This window comes from Schistocerca piceifrons, chromosome 5, assembly GCF_021461385.2.
Source record: "Schistocerca piceifrons isolate TAMUIC-IGC-003096 chromosome 5, iqSchPice1.1, whole genome shotgun sequence".
NCBI classification, from domain to species: Eukaryota; Metazoa; Arthropoda; class Insecta; order Orthoptera; family Acrididae; genus Schistocerca; species Schistocerca piceifrons.
This window is the reverse complement of record NC_060142.1, coordinates 416655977-416672363: the sequence shown is the minus strand read 5'-3', so window position 1 is coordinate 416672363 and position 16387 is coordinate 416655977. Positions and strand designations below refer to the sequence as shown.

Here is a 16387-nt window from a genome sequence, read left to right as displayed (position 1 = left end):
CTTAAAATGCCTCAGCAGCGTTCAGTTTACCAGATCTCGTCAGGTAACACTTCCATAAGCTGCAGCTCGTCAAAGTGAATCTCATCCTGAGAACTGCAAAACTTCGATAAATGCATTAGCAATCACATTATTAATCTTCAAGCGAAAATAATGGAAAAGCTACAACGCATTTTACGTTTTACGTCTACAGATGCACCTACACTGCTTCCCTGAACAGTAGTTAGGTGAGGGACGGAGAGCGAATTTTACTGTGTTATAATAACTTTTAGTATTAGGAAGTTTTTTTTTTGAAGGTATTTGTCTGGAGTGTAGCCTTATACGGAACTGAAACGTTGTCGATAAGCAGTTCAGACAAGAAGAGAATTGCCGGCCGGAGTGGCCGTGCGGCTGTAGGCGCTACGGTCTGGAGCCGAGCGACCGCTACGGTCGCAGGTTCGAATCCTGCCTCGGGCATGGATGTGTGTGATGTCCTTAGTTAGTTAGGTTTAGTTAGTTCTAAGTTCTAGGCGACTGATGACCTCAGAAGTTAAGTCGCATAGTGCTCAGAGCCATTTGAACCAAGAAGAGAATTGGTGCGTTTGAAATGTGGTGCTACAGTAGAATTTTCTATATTAGATGAGTAGATCGCTGATTTAATGGAAAAGTACTGAATCGAATTGGGGAGAAAAGAAGCTTATGGCGCAACTAGACTAAAAGGAGGGATTGGTTGACAGGACACATTCTGAGGTATCGAGGAATTGTCAATTTGGTATTGGAATGAAGTATGGGTGGGGGGGGGGGGGGGGGGTGAAAACTGTAGAGAGAGAGAGACCGAGGGATGAGTACAGAAACAGTTTCAGCTGGATGTAGGTTGTAGTAGTCATACAGAGGCTTGCACAGGATAGAAGAGCTTGGAGAGCTGCACCAAACCAGTCTTCAGACTGATGAACACAGTAGCAACAACAACAAACAGCGTAAAATCTATCAACTTCTCTTTTCTGTTTAGCTGACATGAGGTTGACGGAGACTTCGACAGAATATCGGTATTATAAACTCGAAGTCAGTTTCCGAAAAAAGATATGAGAATATTGCGCCCCTATTAACACTTTTTCGTTACTGTAAATTAGATCGCTATTATCCTAAACGTGGACTACGGTCATATGCAGAACAAGAACGACATTAGAAAATTTTGTGTGGTTATATGTAAACGTAGTATTATTTTTCAAGTAACAAACTGGCTTGTCAACAGAGGTTAACATCCCCAGCAGGCTTTGGATCTCGGGATATCGTGTGACAATTAGCTGCACAGCTTGCTGGAGGTGAAGCAAATATCGGTAAAATAGTGGAATGTATCCAGATAGGAATGACATGAGTTAGCGCTTCTTCTGCCGACTCCTTCAAATGCCATCTCCTGCGAAGGCATGAGGTAATTTTTTTTTACTATAAAAAATGTACTACGTCAAAGGGCTGCGTAAGTTGGCAGGAGCCTAAAGTAACCAAATGGAAAAACCAGATTTCAGTAATACAGCTAGATGTATCTTTAATTTTATTAGTCAAACAGTTAACACAAAATCCGCTGTCATAGCGAAACGCGGCCATGATCTAACCAACCCGATTCATTGTTTTAAATAACAAAGACAAGCGCTAGTCTTTGTTTTCAATGAAACAGCGTTGCTAAGAATATTACATTTAGTGATAATAATGAGAACATCAATTAACTACTTACAGATAGAAGATTGAAACACAGTGATAAGATGGGACTACAATTAGATGATAACTGCCAATTTACATCTCTGACAGAACGTGTAAAATAAGCGTTAATTACTGTTCTGAACACCAAACTTTTGTGTACATTGGATACGGATGCAGAATTCAGATGGCAGTGAAATGAGTCACTTGACAAAAAGCGATAGTGAAACCACGATATTTGAGAAGAAGGGGCAGAAGCTAAAAGTGAACAAGGGACGTAGATTTCTGTGACGAAAAGGGAAGTTGAGTTAGAATATGAAGAAAATGTGAACGACACCAAAACATATTTTATGGGTAACATGAGTACTTCATCAACATTTGATTATGTAGGCCTGAGTTTCATCGATATGTATGAGTCGCTACAATCTTCATCACGGAAATAAGTAAAACTAACGTAAAAGTCTTTGCAGTATTTATTGGTAAATTGAAAATAACTTTCTAGAACTGCGTTTTTGATTCAACATTTAAGAAGTTCTGCAGTATTTGATGCGGTATTAGCGACCATTCAACCTCATATATCTTCTGCTCATCGGAAACACTAGTAATCCGATTTAATAATTTACTTTTTTCAATGTCGTATTTATAGGTTAGTAAGTGTAGTATTTGCTTGAGAAAGTCTTCATGTAAAATTAAAAATGCTGCTTTAATTGTTTCTTGCGATCTGCAGAACCCGGTGGAAGTTTCGCGAACGCTCCGTCTTTCGCCATCTGCTGGACCGCCATAGCCAGAAATTTCTCTAGCGTGTCTAGCTACGCCACGCGCTTTCTTTCTTCCATTCGTTGCTTGACATACGGAAACCAGCACATAAAGCGATATCTTTAGCTGCCAAATGCGCCATAATGGAAAGAGAGTAGTAAATACAAGCTTTGTTTTCAACATTACAGTACACGCAGCCTCTCGTACCGTCATTGTCCTTTGTTGTTTTCTTCGTATTCATTATACCGCTGAAATATTCACGACTTTCAATTAGAGAATTGAGCTGTAACAACAGTTCATAACTATTAAGGAAATCAGATCAACGGAATGCTACAATCTCACGACTCTTCAACGGCAAGATCATTAGAGCCGGGGTAACACCTCAGGGGAGCAGTGGTGTCAGCGGCAGTCAGTCATGGCCTTGTTCGGAAAACTACTCTGATTCTCGACTTAAGTGATTTACCTATTTTACTGCCTCAACTAATGCGCCACTCCGTTCCACGGTTCTAATTACAGACAATAAAGTGACTGGGAGTCCTAGGAACATAAAAAATACACCTATGCGACAAGTGTAGAACACTTAGCGGATTATAGGCATTGTTTTACTTGTTCCTAATGAAAATTTGAAGGTCGGTCAGAGGAAAGGCTTAAATACTAACTAAAAATTCTGTATGATATTTTCTGTCGATTATAAATTCGTTATCCCTTTAATCTTACTCTTACGGAGAGCATGGGAATACACTTTAACGTGTCTTTATGTAATTTGCATTTTTCACTATGTTGGAGTGAATAAACGATCGACTGGAAAGGAGACACCACAGAGAAAACAAACCGGTATATGCAAGCAGATTATTTCTGCGTATTCACATTTGAAATTTAAATACTGTAAATGTGTTTTTTTTTACTAAAGTGCGAAATAGCTAATAAAACGTTCTGTGAATCATGGAAAGGCTTGAAATTGTTTGAGCTACAGTCCAAGACGAGTACACAAAAACACTAATTCCTCACATAACGTTCTTGCGTAATTACCCTAACGATAAAATATGAGAAGCTCTGGGTTATGAGGAGGCAGCTGTTATTCCTTCGCTCTGTCGACAAAGTAAATAACAAAAGTACGGTGTCCGGGGGGGGGGGGGGGGGAGGGAGCGGAAGGAGGAGGAGATATCCTCTGGTGGCTCGGGAACACAGATGCACGAATATAATAAATAAAGCTCCATCTTAGCTCTGCTAACTAACGCTGTCTGAGAGTTAGCTCGATCTCTGTCGACAACCATTCCGAATGTGGTCAGGTACTTTAGTGAAAGTTTTGGAATAAGTTACTTTGGCCTCTTTTTGTTTTTAACAACATAATCCTTTGGGCTTGTTACCGTCTTGTGGTCAGGACCGAATCAGGAATAGCTTCTATATTTGGCTCTGGATTGTTACATACAGTAGAAGTTTATCGGTGATAACAAATCGAAAAGGCAACTGGGGTAACAAATCGAACGAGTTAGTACATAACGATCTGTATTCATTCAGTCTTCAACGAAATTAGTCTATCAATACCCAATCAGCAGTAATGACTCTTTGGTTATGCTTATCTATTCGCAACTCGATGTACGCAATTTTCATTTTGTCAGATACATTTCGTCTTCATTTATACAGACGTTTTCAATCACGTAAAATACATACACATTTTCACTTACCTGTAGCATTTTTAATTTACATATTGTGTCATTGTGCTTGTAATCTACAAACAAAGGCCAGAATTGTTTGTAACTTATAAATTCAATGACCAAATATGTACCTAAAACGTGCTGCATTGAAGTGAAAATATGTATTTTTGTAAGATACTGAAAGTGCCTCAACAGATTAAGGGGAAAGCGCCTGGTAAAACGTGAATAACGTTTATTCACTTACGCTTAGACATATCGAAGAGGTTCGGTTGACAGGACACATTCCGAGACATCAAAGAGTCGTCAGTTTGATAATGGAGTCAGTTGTGCGCAATAAAAAGTATATAGACGAAGACCAAGACTTCAGAATACTAATCAGTGTCAAAGGACTGTAGGTTGCAGTAGTTATGCAGAGATGGAGAGGATAGATCAACGTGGACAGCCGCATTGCCAAGGTCTCTGGACTGACAACCACAACTGTAACGACAAAAGATAGCCCTAATTAAACTATCAATATTTTTTCGGCGAAATTAAATTCATTCTGAAATTGAAATCTACAATACTCGTCAGAAGATTATGTAAAACGTAGTTATTCGTCCTTAAATTTCAATCACCAACGGTTGGAGGCTAGGGTATTCGATCAAAGCGTTAACATCATCACGGTCTGCTGCGCTTTTAATACACAACGCAATAATCTTCCGAGGAATTGCAACGCCACATGTGTTTCCAGGTGCCGCGCCAGCCCTCTCCCGCGAGCAACAAGCACCGACGACATATATGTGCCCACTGTCGCAGCTTCCGCCCGTCTGGGACTTACCTTTTCCGTATCCGGTGCACGACGGCCTTCCACCGACTGGACATGGTCATGTTTGAGCGCTCCGTTATCTCTCCGATAAAACAGATAAACACTAAAGAAGTGCGGCTGCCGCCGGTTCGCCGTCCCGCTGCGCGCTGGGCCGAGGCGGAGGATTCCAGCGGCGTCGCTGGAGACTGCTGGAACACTGGAGGCGACGGCGTCGCTGGAGACTGATGGACCACTGGAGGTGCCGCTGGCGTCTCAGCCGCTGCGCTTTCTTGCTTTGGTGAGCTTCCGACGGCGTCTTCTTCTACACAGAAACTACTTAGACTGCTTCCGGTATTCTACGATCTTCTGTGCTGTTCTACCACACTTCTTCTACCACGTAGTATATGGTTGGACCGCTCCGGGTAGAAACGTTGAATCGCTGTTATATTCAAACGATTGAGATGTGGCTTTTATTTAGGACGGTCTTCCCGCCAAAGAAAGAAGTAGTCAGTGACAAATAGTACCAGTAATGATGATCGCTGTCGATATTTTTCAGTTCCAACTTATCACCAGCGACGAGTCACAGCTTCACCAACCAGACTACTGGGGCTAATGACTTTATAGCTTATGTTTTGACAGCTCTTATCAAAAGCGTTTGCGTCCAAGAAGACGAAACAGACAGCACCAGCAACGATGCCCTCTGCTTGTAATTCTGAACAGAAAGTAGAATCTGTACGGGGTTCACTCAGGCACAAGCGGTCGCCCAGCTGCGCTTGTGAAAGCTTCACTTCCGCCAGTCAGCGAGGAGGGAAAGCGGCTTATTCGGCTTCGGAAATTCGACACCTTATAGCCTTCGGATGGGCACAGAGCGAGATTCTAAGGTCGGGTTTCTGGTCTCTCTTTCGTACTGTTATACTCGTCTCCTCCCGCTGCTTTTGAAGAAATTGTTAAGAGCAGTTTCGGTTTATACGGGCTTCATTTGTTACCGGTGGCGTGGAAAGCTGTGTTATCGTATCGCGCTCTTCAGAGTGGCTGTCAAATGAAGCAGGTCCTAGCGACGATGCGTTGGTGGCGTCTGTTTTGTTGACAACGGCCAGGGGCCAGGTGGAACGGCAGTGTCGAGCACAGCACCACGGATGTGACGGCAGAGGCGGCGGGCCCCCCGGCGAGTTGAGACGCGACAGGCAACTCACGGCGCGGCGCGGCGCAGCGCGAGGACGTCTGCTGCGCAGGCGACGCCGGCGGCCGGCCGGCGGCGCGACGCCCCCCACCACTACTCCCCGCGTGACGCGGGGCGCATGCGCGACTCTGCCGCTGCCGGCGCTGTGGTGTGCTGTGTGTGTGGTGAGGCGGGCGCTTCCTTCCTGCCTTATCTTTGCTGCCAGGTGAACAACCCGCTCAATCGCGGCGGCCTCCCGTCACCATGCTGACGTCACGACCTCTCACTGTTTGGCTCTCGCCTTTGCAGAACGCCCGGTGTGTGCGGACCGGTTCAAGTTTTCCGGAACGGTGCCGTCTCCTTATCAATGAAACCCCTCATTTTCTGACACGTTTGCACAGTGGTTGGAATCAACATGAGAAAATCGTATTTCCATGTTATTTGCAAGTATGGCGTTGGGATTAAATGACAAGTAAGGAATACCCTTAGATGTACAATACAAAGAATTATTTATTGCAGCTTCCTAAAGTACGTAATACACGATGCAACCAAGTTATCGTAAAATATATCGGGTAGAATTTAAAAAAAAAAATTTGAGGGGAAGTCTCATGAATGAAAAAAAACCACTCCGTCTACAGGCCACAAGTGGCCCATCGGGGCCATCCGACCGCCGTGTCATCCTCCGAGGTGGATGCAGGTAGGAGGGGCATGGGGTCAGCACACCGCTCTCCCGGTCGTTATGATGGTATTCTTGACCGAAGTCGCTACTATTCGGTCGAGTAGCTCCTCAATTGGCACCACGAGGCTGAGTGCATCCCGAAAAATGGCAACAGCGCATGGCGGCTTGGATAGTCACCCATCCAACTGCCGACCACGCCCGACAGCTCTTAACTTCAGTGATCACACGGGAACCGGTGTAGCCACTGTCGCAAGGCCGTTGCCTAAGTCTCATGGATGGATGGTGCAAATTCTACACTAAGGGATCAAATGCATCCGGACACACTTATGTAGTGTGAAAGGAAGCACCACATATGTCACGAGAAGTGGCCCGCCACTATAGAAGGATATGGGGAACATTGTATTGTCAGTACAGATTTGCAACACGGTATGGGTCAGTCAAATGAGCTCAGTGTCTTAGAGCCCGTACCAGTCACTGTTACGGGAGTAACAAATCTATTAGGGACGTTTCCATCTTTTCTAACCTTCCCAAGTCGACTATGGGAAGAAACAAGGACAGGTAAATAGTCTGACCTGCCCAAAGTCCAGACCTTAATCTGGTAGAATACCCTTTTGATGAGTTAGGACATAGGTCCGACACCAGCGTACTACATCACAGCCATATAATGGGCTGTCATTCCCGCACAGACATTCAGACACCTCAGTAAAAGTGTCCCCAAGTGAGTTGAAGCTGCCGTAAAGGCGAAGAGTGGACACACCCCACATCAATGTCCAGTAGTAGTTGCTCAGATAACGTAGAAACATATATACGATACATGAACTGATTGATGCTCATACATACCGAGCACAAGCATTCAAAAAAAAAAAAAATCTAGTGTCGACATGCTTTCTTAGCAAAGATTACTCATATCTCAGAATTTCGATCATTATGGCTCCTTATACTCAAGACTATCTGAACATGGCCGCGCGGGATTAGCCAAGCGGTCTAAGGCGCTGCAGTCATGGACTGTGCGGTTGGTCCCGGTGGAGATTCGAGTCTTCCCTCGGGTATGGGTGTGTGTGTTTGTCCTTAGGATAATTTAGGTTAAGTAGTGTGTAAGCTTAGGGACTGATGACCTTAGCAGCTAAGTCCCATAAGATTTCACACACAATTGAACAATATCTGAACATGTATTTATTCCAGTTCCATTAGCCCATCATTTCCTTCCCCCTCTCTCTGTCCCTCTCCCTCTCCCCCCACTCTGTCCTTTTTTTCCCGCCTCTCTCTGTGTCCACCTCTTCCAACCACAACACAAGTCCGAAATAACAGACATCATATTTATATAAGTATATAGTTCTGGCAACACCGGCCATGACCTTCTTCTTCTGTGCGGATGCACACATATTCCCTGAACTCTTACGGGACTTGGTAAGAATGTCTTCCACGAGTAATGAGTGTGTTAGGGAGGGACACTACGAATGTAGTGTGTGGACATACAAGGTGAGAATGTGGGTCTCGCGGGATGCGTGCGCGTGAAAGTCCCTGCAGTCGCACTATCCTCTGTGCCTTCGGTGGCTCAGCTGGATAAAGCGTCTGCAATGTAAGCAGGAGATCCCGGGTTCGATTCCCCGTTGGGGCACACGTTTTCACCTGTCCCCGTTGATATATATGAACGCCCGTTAGTAGCTGAAGGTATTAACATAATTCTAATTTCGTTCTACACGGCTGCAGGTCATCAATGGTGTCTGTTCTTTCGGGCATGTCCATAAAAGTATACTATTTGTTCTGCTCTTCTCTCTGTTTTACGCCCTCCTCTCTCTTTCTCTCTCTCTCTGTTCATCTGCTCTTTCCCTCTCACATTAATCTCTTTCTCATCCCTCTCTCTGTCCATCTCCTTCACTCCAACAACTGTCCGTGTCGTCCTTCGTCCTCTCTGTGCATCTCTTCCCCTGCCCCAATAAGAGGCTGCTGATTCTTATCCAAACCATTGCTTTTCAGATAATAATATGTGTACCATGTTTGTTTGAAATCGATCCAGGTATGCAGCAGGAACGTTTTACTCATGGCTTTATCCGCATACGTACACGCTGCACATATTTCACACATATATACATAATATATTTCACACGCTTTAGTATGCATATCTCCCTGTATCTCTAGCGAAGTTCGTCATGCAGTTTCTTTTTCACGTAACTCAATGTTTATGACGACACAGCTGTTGGACTATGAGTCATCCAATGATACTAGTTTTAGGTTAAGCTTGGTAGTTTATGCGAATCTGTCTTCAAAACGTATTAGTACTATTAGTCAAGAAGTAATAAATTAAAAGGTCATGCCTGATGCGACAGTAAAATTGTATGAGCAGCGAAAATGTAGTAAGAGATAACCTTCTTTCCTTTCATCATTTTGTGTGACGTAGGGTGGGGGATTGGTGGAGGTTCGAGGAAGTGTCTCGTAAAGGTTTGAAATTAAGTGTAAAATTTACTGCAGGTCACAAAGTGCTCTCATTCTCAAACACTGAGTGAATACAGTCTTGCTATTTGCGGGTCGTGAGCTACGCTACTTTTTCATACCTACTCCCACCCCTTTGAGACTTGGGTGGTTGTGGCTCTTACAGTGGTTATTTCAGGGGAGGGGATGTGGAACAAGCTGGGTGGTTATAATTAAGGTGCAGCTACTCATAGGTCCGGTGTGGGCTGTAATTATCGTATGGCAGAGAAACTTGGTAGATATTTCAGTGCGTTAATACGTAACGTGATTTAAGTCGGAAAAGAGGTAGTTCCATCGTTGACCACCAGGTACTAGTCTGGCGCTCTGAATGAAGAAAGCCGTATAGATATTTTCCATATATAATGAATTAGGAAATGACGTGGGCGTAAAAGGGCAAAAAAGTGAGAAATGCGTACGGATGACTTTGTTATTGACCGCTACTTACACAGTTCTTCCAATATGAGCACTGAAAACGTCGAAGGGATGCTATATAGCGCCAGATTTCACCCGGTGGCCAAAATTGAAACAAATTTTTTCCAGCGTTAATCGGTTCCGCATTGACACATTAGCGTATCTATCAAAATGGTTCAAACGGCTCTGAGCACTATGCGACTTAAATTCTGAGGTCATCAGTCGCCTAGAACTTAGAACTAATTAAACCTAACTAACCTAAGGACATCACACACATCCATGCCCGAGGCAGGATTCGAACCTGCGACCGTAGCGGTCACGCGGTTCCAGACTGAAGCGCCTTTAACCGCACGGCCACACCGGCCGGCAGCGTATCTATCAAGTTTCTGTGTCATGCTATGGTTATAACCCACACTTGACCTTCGTGAGTAGTTAACTTAATTATAACCACCCCGTACATACATACATCCATCTCACTTCTATAATATCTATGGGTTAAAGGCGAGAAAAAGCTGAGAATAGAGAGCAAAACTCGCCACCTTCACGCCCCCTCACCCCCCCCCCCCCACCCGCCCCCCCCCCCCGCACAAGGCTCTCTTCGTTTTTTGTTTCCGACATAGGAAAATCCGATACATAAAGAGAAAACAGAATGAAGATTCGCAACAGGGATATGACCTACAAACCACATGCGTACGAGGGACACTCATACAAGTTTATTTGTCAACTCTAAAAAATAAATTAAGTTATAATATTGTTGTTTGAAGGTGAGTCACAACAGTCCTGACGCACAATGAAATCCCTGTGCCACAGCACCGTAGCATGACTCTAAAGGAGCCAGGAGAAAATGGTTGCGCAACCTACTGAAAATTGGACTATCGTTCGGTAACGTCAGTATGAACAACGGCGCACCAGTCGATGCTGATTTGGAGACAGCGTGCGGCAGCAATGCACAATTGTATGACACATTAATTAGGTGGCGCAGTGTCTTTCATTGTGGTCAGGGCTGAATGACAAGAAATGAAGTGGCTTTGCGAAGAACCGGTAATCACAAGATAAATGGAACAGCTGGTGCTCGAAGCCCTGTATGTCAAGGTGATATGGAAAAATGTGAAAAATTAGTCATGAATCAGTTTTCAAATGGATAGGTTAAAGTTAGATATAGTGAGAATTAGTGAAGTTCGGTGGCAGGAGGAACAAGACTTTTGGTCAGGTGATTACAAAATCAAATAGGGGTAATGCAGGAGTAAGTTTAATAATGAATAAAAAATAGGACCGCGGATTAGCTACTACAAACAGCATAGTGAACGCATTATTGTGGCCAAGATAGACACAAAGCCCATGCCTACTACAGTAGTACAAGTTTATATGCCAACTAGCTCTGCAGATGATGAGGAAATAGGTGAAATGTATGACGAGATAAAAGAAATTATTCAGGTAGTGAAGGGAGACGAAAATTTAATAGCCATGGGTGACTGGAATTCGTCAGTAGGAAAAGGGAGAGAATGAAACATAGTAGGTGAATATGGAATGGGGGAAAGGAGTGAAAGAGGAAGCCGCCTTGTAGAATTTTGCACAGAGCATAACTTAATCATAGCTAACACTTGGTTCAAGAATCATAAAAGAAGGTTGTATACCTGGGAGAATCCTGGAGATACTGAAAGGTATCAGATAGATTATATAATGGTAAGACAGAGATTTAGGAACCAGGTTTTAAATTGTAAGACATTTCCTGTAGCAGATGTGGATTCTGACCACAATCTATTGGTTATGAACTGCAGATTGAAACTGAAGAAACTGCAAAAAGGTGGGAATTTAAGGAGATACGACCCGGATAAACTGAAAGAACCAGAGGTTGTAAAGTGTTTCAGGGAGAGCATAAGGGAACAATTGACGGGAATGGGGGAAAGAAATACAGTAGAAGAAGAATCGGTAGCTCTGAGGGATGAAGTAGTGAAGGCATCAGACGATCAAGTAGGTAAAAAGACGAGGGCTAATAGAAATCCTTGGGTAACAGAAGAAATATTGAATTTAATTGATGAAAGGAGAAAATATAAAAATGCAGTAAATGAAGCAGGCAAAAAGGAATACAAACGTCTCAAAAATGATATCGACAGGAAGTGCAAAATGGCTAAGCAGAGATGGCTAAAGGACAAATGTAAGGATGTAGAGGCTTGTCTCACTAGGGGTAAGATAGATACTGCCTACAGGAAAATTAAAGAGACCTTTGGAGAGAAGAGAACCACTTGTATGAATATCAAGAGCTCAGATGGCAACCCAGTTCTAAGCAAAGAAGGGAAGGCAGAAAGGTGGAGGGAGTATATAGAGGGTTTATACAAGGGCGATGTACTTGAGGACAATATTATGGAAATGGAAGAGGATGTAGATGAAGACGAAATGGGAGATAAGATACTGCGTGAAGAGTTTGACAGAGCACTGAAAGACCTGAGTCGAAACAAGGCCCCGGGAGTAGACAACATTCCATTAGAACTACTGATGGCCTCAGGAGAGCCAGTCATGACAAAACTCTACCATCTGGTGAGCACGATGTATGAGACAGGCGAAATACCCTCAGACTTCAAGAAGAATATAATAATTCCAATCCCAAAGAAAGCAGGTGTTGACAGATGTGAAAATTACCGAACTATCAGTTTAATAAGTCACAGCTGCAAAATACTAATGCGAATTCTTTACAGACGAATGGAAAAACTGGTAGGAGCCGACCTCGGGGAAGATCAGTTTGGATTCCGTAGAAATGTTGGAACACATGAGGCAATACTGACCTTACGACTTATCTTAGAGGAAAGATTAAGAAAAGGCAAACCTACGTTTCTAGTGTTTGTAGACTTAGAGAAAGCTTTTGACAATGTTAACTGGAATACTCTCTTTCAAATTCTGAAGATGGCAGGGGTAAAATACAGGGAGCGAAAGGCTATTTACAATTTGTACAGAAACCAGATGGCACTTATAAGAGTCGGGGGGCATGAAAGGGAAGCAGTGGTTTGGAAAGGAGTGAGACAGGGTTGTAGCCTCTCCCCGATGTTATTCAATCTGTATATTGAGCAAGCAGTAAAGGAAACAAAAGAAAAATTCGGAGTAGGTATTAAAATTCATGGAGAAGAAGTAAAAACTTTGAGGTTCGCCGATGACATTGTAATTCTGTCAGAGACAGCAAAAGACTTGGAAGAGCAGTTGAACGGAATGGACAGTGTCTTGAAAGGAGGATATAAGATGAACATCAACAAAAGCAAAACGAGGATAATGGAATGTAGTCAAATTAAGTCGGGTAATGCTGAGGGAATTAGATTAGGAAATGAGACACTTAATGTAGTAAAGGAGTTTTGCTATTTAGGGAGTAAAATAACCGATGATGGTCGAAGTAGAAAGGATATAAAATGTAGACTGGCAATGGCAAGGAAAGTGTTTCCCAAGAAGAGAAATTTGTTAACATCGAGTATAGATTTAAGAGTCAGGAAGTCGTTTCTGAAAGTATTTGTATGGAGTGTAGCCATGTATGGAAGTGAAACATGGACGATAACTAGTTTGGACAAGAAGAGAACAGAAGCTTTCGAAATGTGGTGCTACAGAAGAATGCTGAAGATAAGGTGGGTAGATCACGTAACTAATGAGGAGGTTTTGAATAGGATTGGGGAGAAGAGAAGTTTGTGGCACAACTTGACTAGAAGAAGGGATCGGTTGGTAGGACATGTTTTGAGGCATCAAGGGATCACAAATTTAGCATTGGAGGGCACCGTGGAGGGTAAAAATCGTAGAGGGAGACCAAGAGATGAATACACTAAGCAGATTCAGAAGGATGTAGGTTGCAGTAGGTACTGGGAGATGAAGAAGCTTGCACAGGATAGAGTAGCATGGAGAGCTGCATCAAACCAGTCTCAGGACTGAAGACCACAACAACAACAACAACAACGTTTCAAACACGAGGAAGGTCGGCGCCAGCTAGGTAACGCGAGTGTTCAAACATATTCAAAAAGCTCGCCGACCCGAAGCAGTGGTGGAGGTTTTGTAGCAGTGTCAAGCCAATCCAGAAGACCCCTCCGGGCGCCTAATTCCCATGGACCACTGTTAGTTATATCATTACGACAGATAGAGCAAGGAGCAAACCAAGCGATGAAGACATGTGGATTAAGCATCTCTGAGAAGGACAGAGATCCAACCATCACTGGGCAAGATGATGCTGAGAGTTTTTAGGGACTCCAACGGCGTGGTCTTAACAGGTTATGCTGATACGGAGGAAAAACCGTCAGGGCAGCATGCTGACAGGGCTATGAATGGTTGTCTGCGCAGGGCACAGTCACACTCGCTGTTTTGCACCCCCGCCCTTCTCCCCCACCCCCTCGCACTTCCCCTCCCGTATTCCCTTTTCATGACTAGCAGTGACATCTTCCTATTTCCTCAGATGAATAAATCATTGCGTGGCGAGCGTTTCCACATTGACAATGAGGTTCTTTTCGATGATGATGATGATGATCACTGGTTTGTGGGCGCTCAACTGCACGGTCATCAGCGTCCGTACAAAGTCCCAATTTTTTCACAGTCCAATTTTTTTCACAGTCCAATCTAGCCACTGTCACGAATGACGAGGATGATGAGGAAACGATGAGTACAACACAAACACACAGACCTCGGGCAGAGAAAATCCCCAGCCCTGCCGGGAATCGAACGCGGGATCGCGTGATCCAGAGATAGCAACACTAGCAACTAGACGAGTTGCGGATGGTGCTTTTCGAGATGAGACGTTTCCTTAACAGCCAAAATATCGACTTCTACAACAAAATTCTTCGCTAAGTCCTCATCCGTGCCCGCATCTCGTGGTCGTGCGGTAGCGTTCTCACTTCCCACGCCCGGGTTCCCGGGTTCCCGGGTTCGATTCTCGGCGGGGTCAGGGATTTTCTCTGCCTCGTGATGGCTGGGTGTTGTGTGCTGTCCTTAGGTTAGTTAGGTTTAAGTAGTTCTAAGTTCTAGGGGACTGATGACCATAGATGTTAAGTCCCATAGTGCTCAGAGCCATTTGAACCAAGCCTCATCCGTGGGAAAAATGTGTGGAATGGAAGGGTGAACGTGTAGAAAAGGACTAACAACATTATCACATATTTTGGTCGCAGCTCTTTTTTCGACATAATAATTAAAATTTATCACTATCTCTGGTATCTAAGAACCTTCAACATCGCAGCGCGTCAGCAATCGTCGGTTAATATATTAAAAAACTAAAAACCCGCCTCAATTGTGAAAAAAGCACCTAGTGTTAACCCAGGTTTCGGTGTAGATAACTACACCTTCTTCAGAACAACAATAAAACCCACTAGTGCCTAAGAAGACCTTTGTCAATGATTAAAAGAACACCATAGCTATACATTTATAAATGAAAAAGAAAAGGAAAACACAAACAGTACATATGTACAAAGTCAAAACCACTACTTAACTTGACAGTTTATGACGGGTCATGGCCCATCGAACATAGGCCGGTGTGAGGTGGAGCGTACACTATTAAGTTAAGTAGTGGTTTTGACTTTGTACATATGTACTGTTTGTGTTTTCCTTTTCTTTTTCGTTTATAAATGTGTAGCTATGGTGTTCTTTTAATCATTGACAAAGGTCTTCTTAGGCACTAGTGGGTTTTATTGTTGTTCTGAAGAAAGTGTAGTTATCTACGCCGAAACCTGGGTAAACACTAGGTGCTTTTTTCGCAATCGAGGCGGGTTTTTAGTTTTTTAATATCTCTAGTATTTCCCAATTTTATAATGTCTCATGTTCAAGACTATAGGAACATTGTGCTAAAGAGAGTAGGCAGAACATCTCTGTCTCTCTCTCTGTCTCTCTATCTCTCTCTCCATCTATTTATCTGTCTTAAAAAACCATGTGCTAGCCCGAAAATTTCCGTCATAAGTAAATCCCAGGAATAAAATGAAAACAGAATCGAGGTGCGCTAAAGAAATATGATCTAAGAATCACAAGCGAATATATCATCAAAGAAAACAAATGCTTGGTGATTTGTGCCACAAAGAGTCTTCAGACACACGGCACGAATTCAGAGTTTCATCATCGAGGAAGATTTTGGCTGTTAAGGAAACGTTTCATCTCGAAAAGCGCTGTCCGCAACTTGTCTAGTGGCTAGCGTTGCTATCTCTCGATCACGGGATCCAAGGTTCGATTCCCGGCCGGGTTGGGGATTTTCTCTGCCCGAGGTCTGGGTGTTTGTGTTGTCCTCATCGTTTCTTCATCATCCTCGTCATTCGTGACAGTGGCTGGATTGGACTGTGAAGAAAATTGGACCGTGAAAAAATTGGGACTTACTAATAAATAATTCCGACTAGTTCAGACAAATAAACGATCAAGACTCTGAAGAACATAGCATAAGGACTAGAATCTTCAGAAGTAGGTAATCGAGTAGCCCATATCGCTATCCCAGCAGTTACTTTCACCTCTGGAAGACACCACTGCTCCTTCAACAACACTCTTCCACAAGGCGCTACAGAAAACTAGTGTGTGTGCAATTTTCTTAATGAAAAAATCCAAACATGATAATGGCAAAGGGTGGTGTTGTGTACATAGTTTCGCGTAGTCAGCGCGTACACAACTTTCCCACTAGAGCGCGCCCCGCTAAGCACAACAGTGCAGGCGCAGCGCTCGTCTGCCTCCGCACTACGAGAAGGCGCTGCCATAGAGACAGACCAAATTCTGCTTCCGCCGATCCGCGTATTAATATGTAACGCAACCAATGAGATTGCTGCTAACGTAGAACCTTTCTCCTCGCGGATCACACTCGCGCAGTGATACATGAACGCGCAAGG

The 16387-nt window shown here is 43.7% G+C and overlaps 1 protein-coding gene across 2 annotated transcripts in view; it reads right to left on the bottom strand.

Annotated features, from left to right (window-relative positions):
- Positions 1 to 16387, bottom strand: part of LOC124798160 (regulator of G-protein signaling 20) — a 512660-nt gene that overhangs the window by 351849 nt on the left and 144424 nt on the right. Inside the window, exon 1 of one of the 2 annotated variants that reach the window (XM_047261441.1) lies at positions 4897 to 6051. The exons of the other annotated variant lie outside the window; for it this stretch is intronic. Coding sequence (XP_047117397.1) covers positions 4897 to 4946 — 50 coding nt within the window. The 5' untranslated portion in view covers positions 4947 to 6051. Of the gene's footprint in view, positions 1 to 4896; positions 6052 to 16387 lie in introns of those variants that run through there. 2 annotated transcript variants of the gene reach the window in all.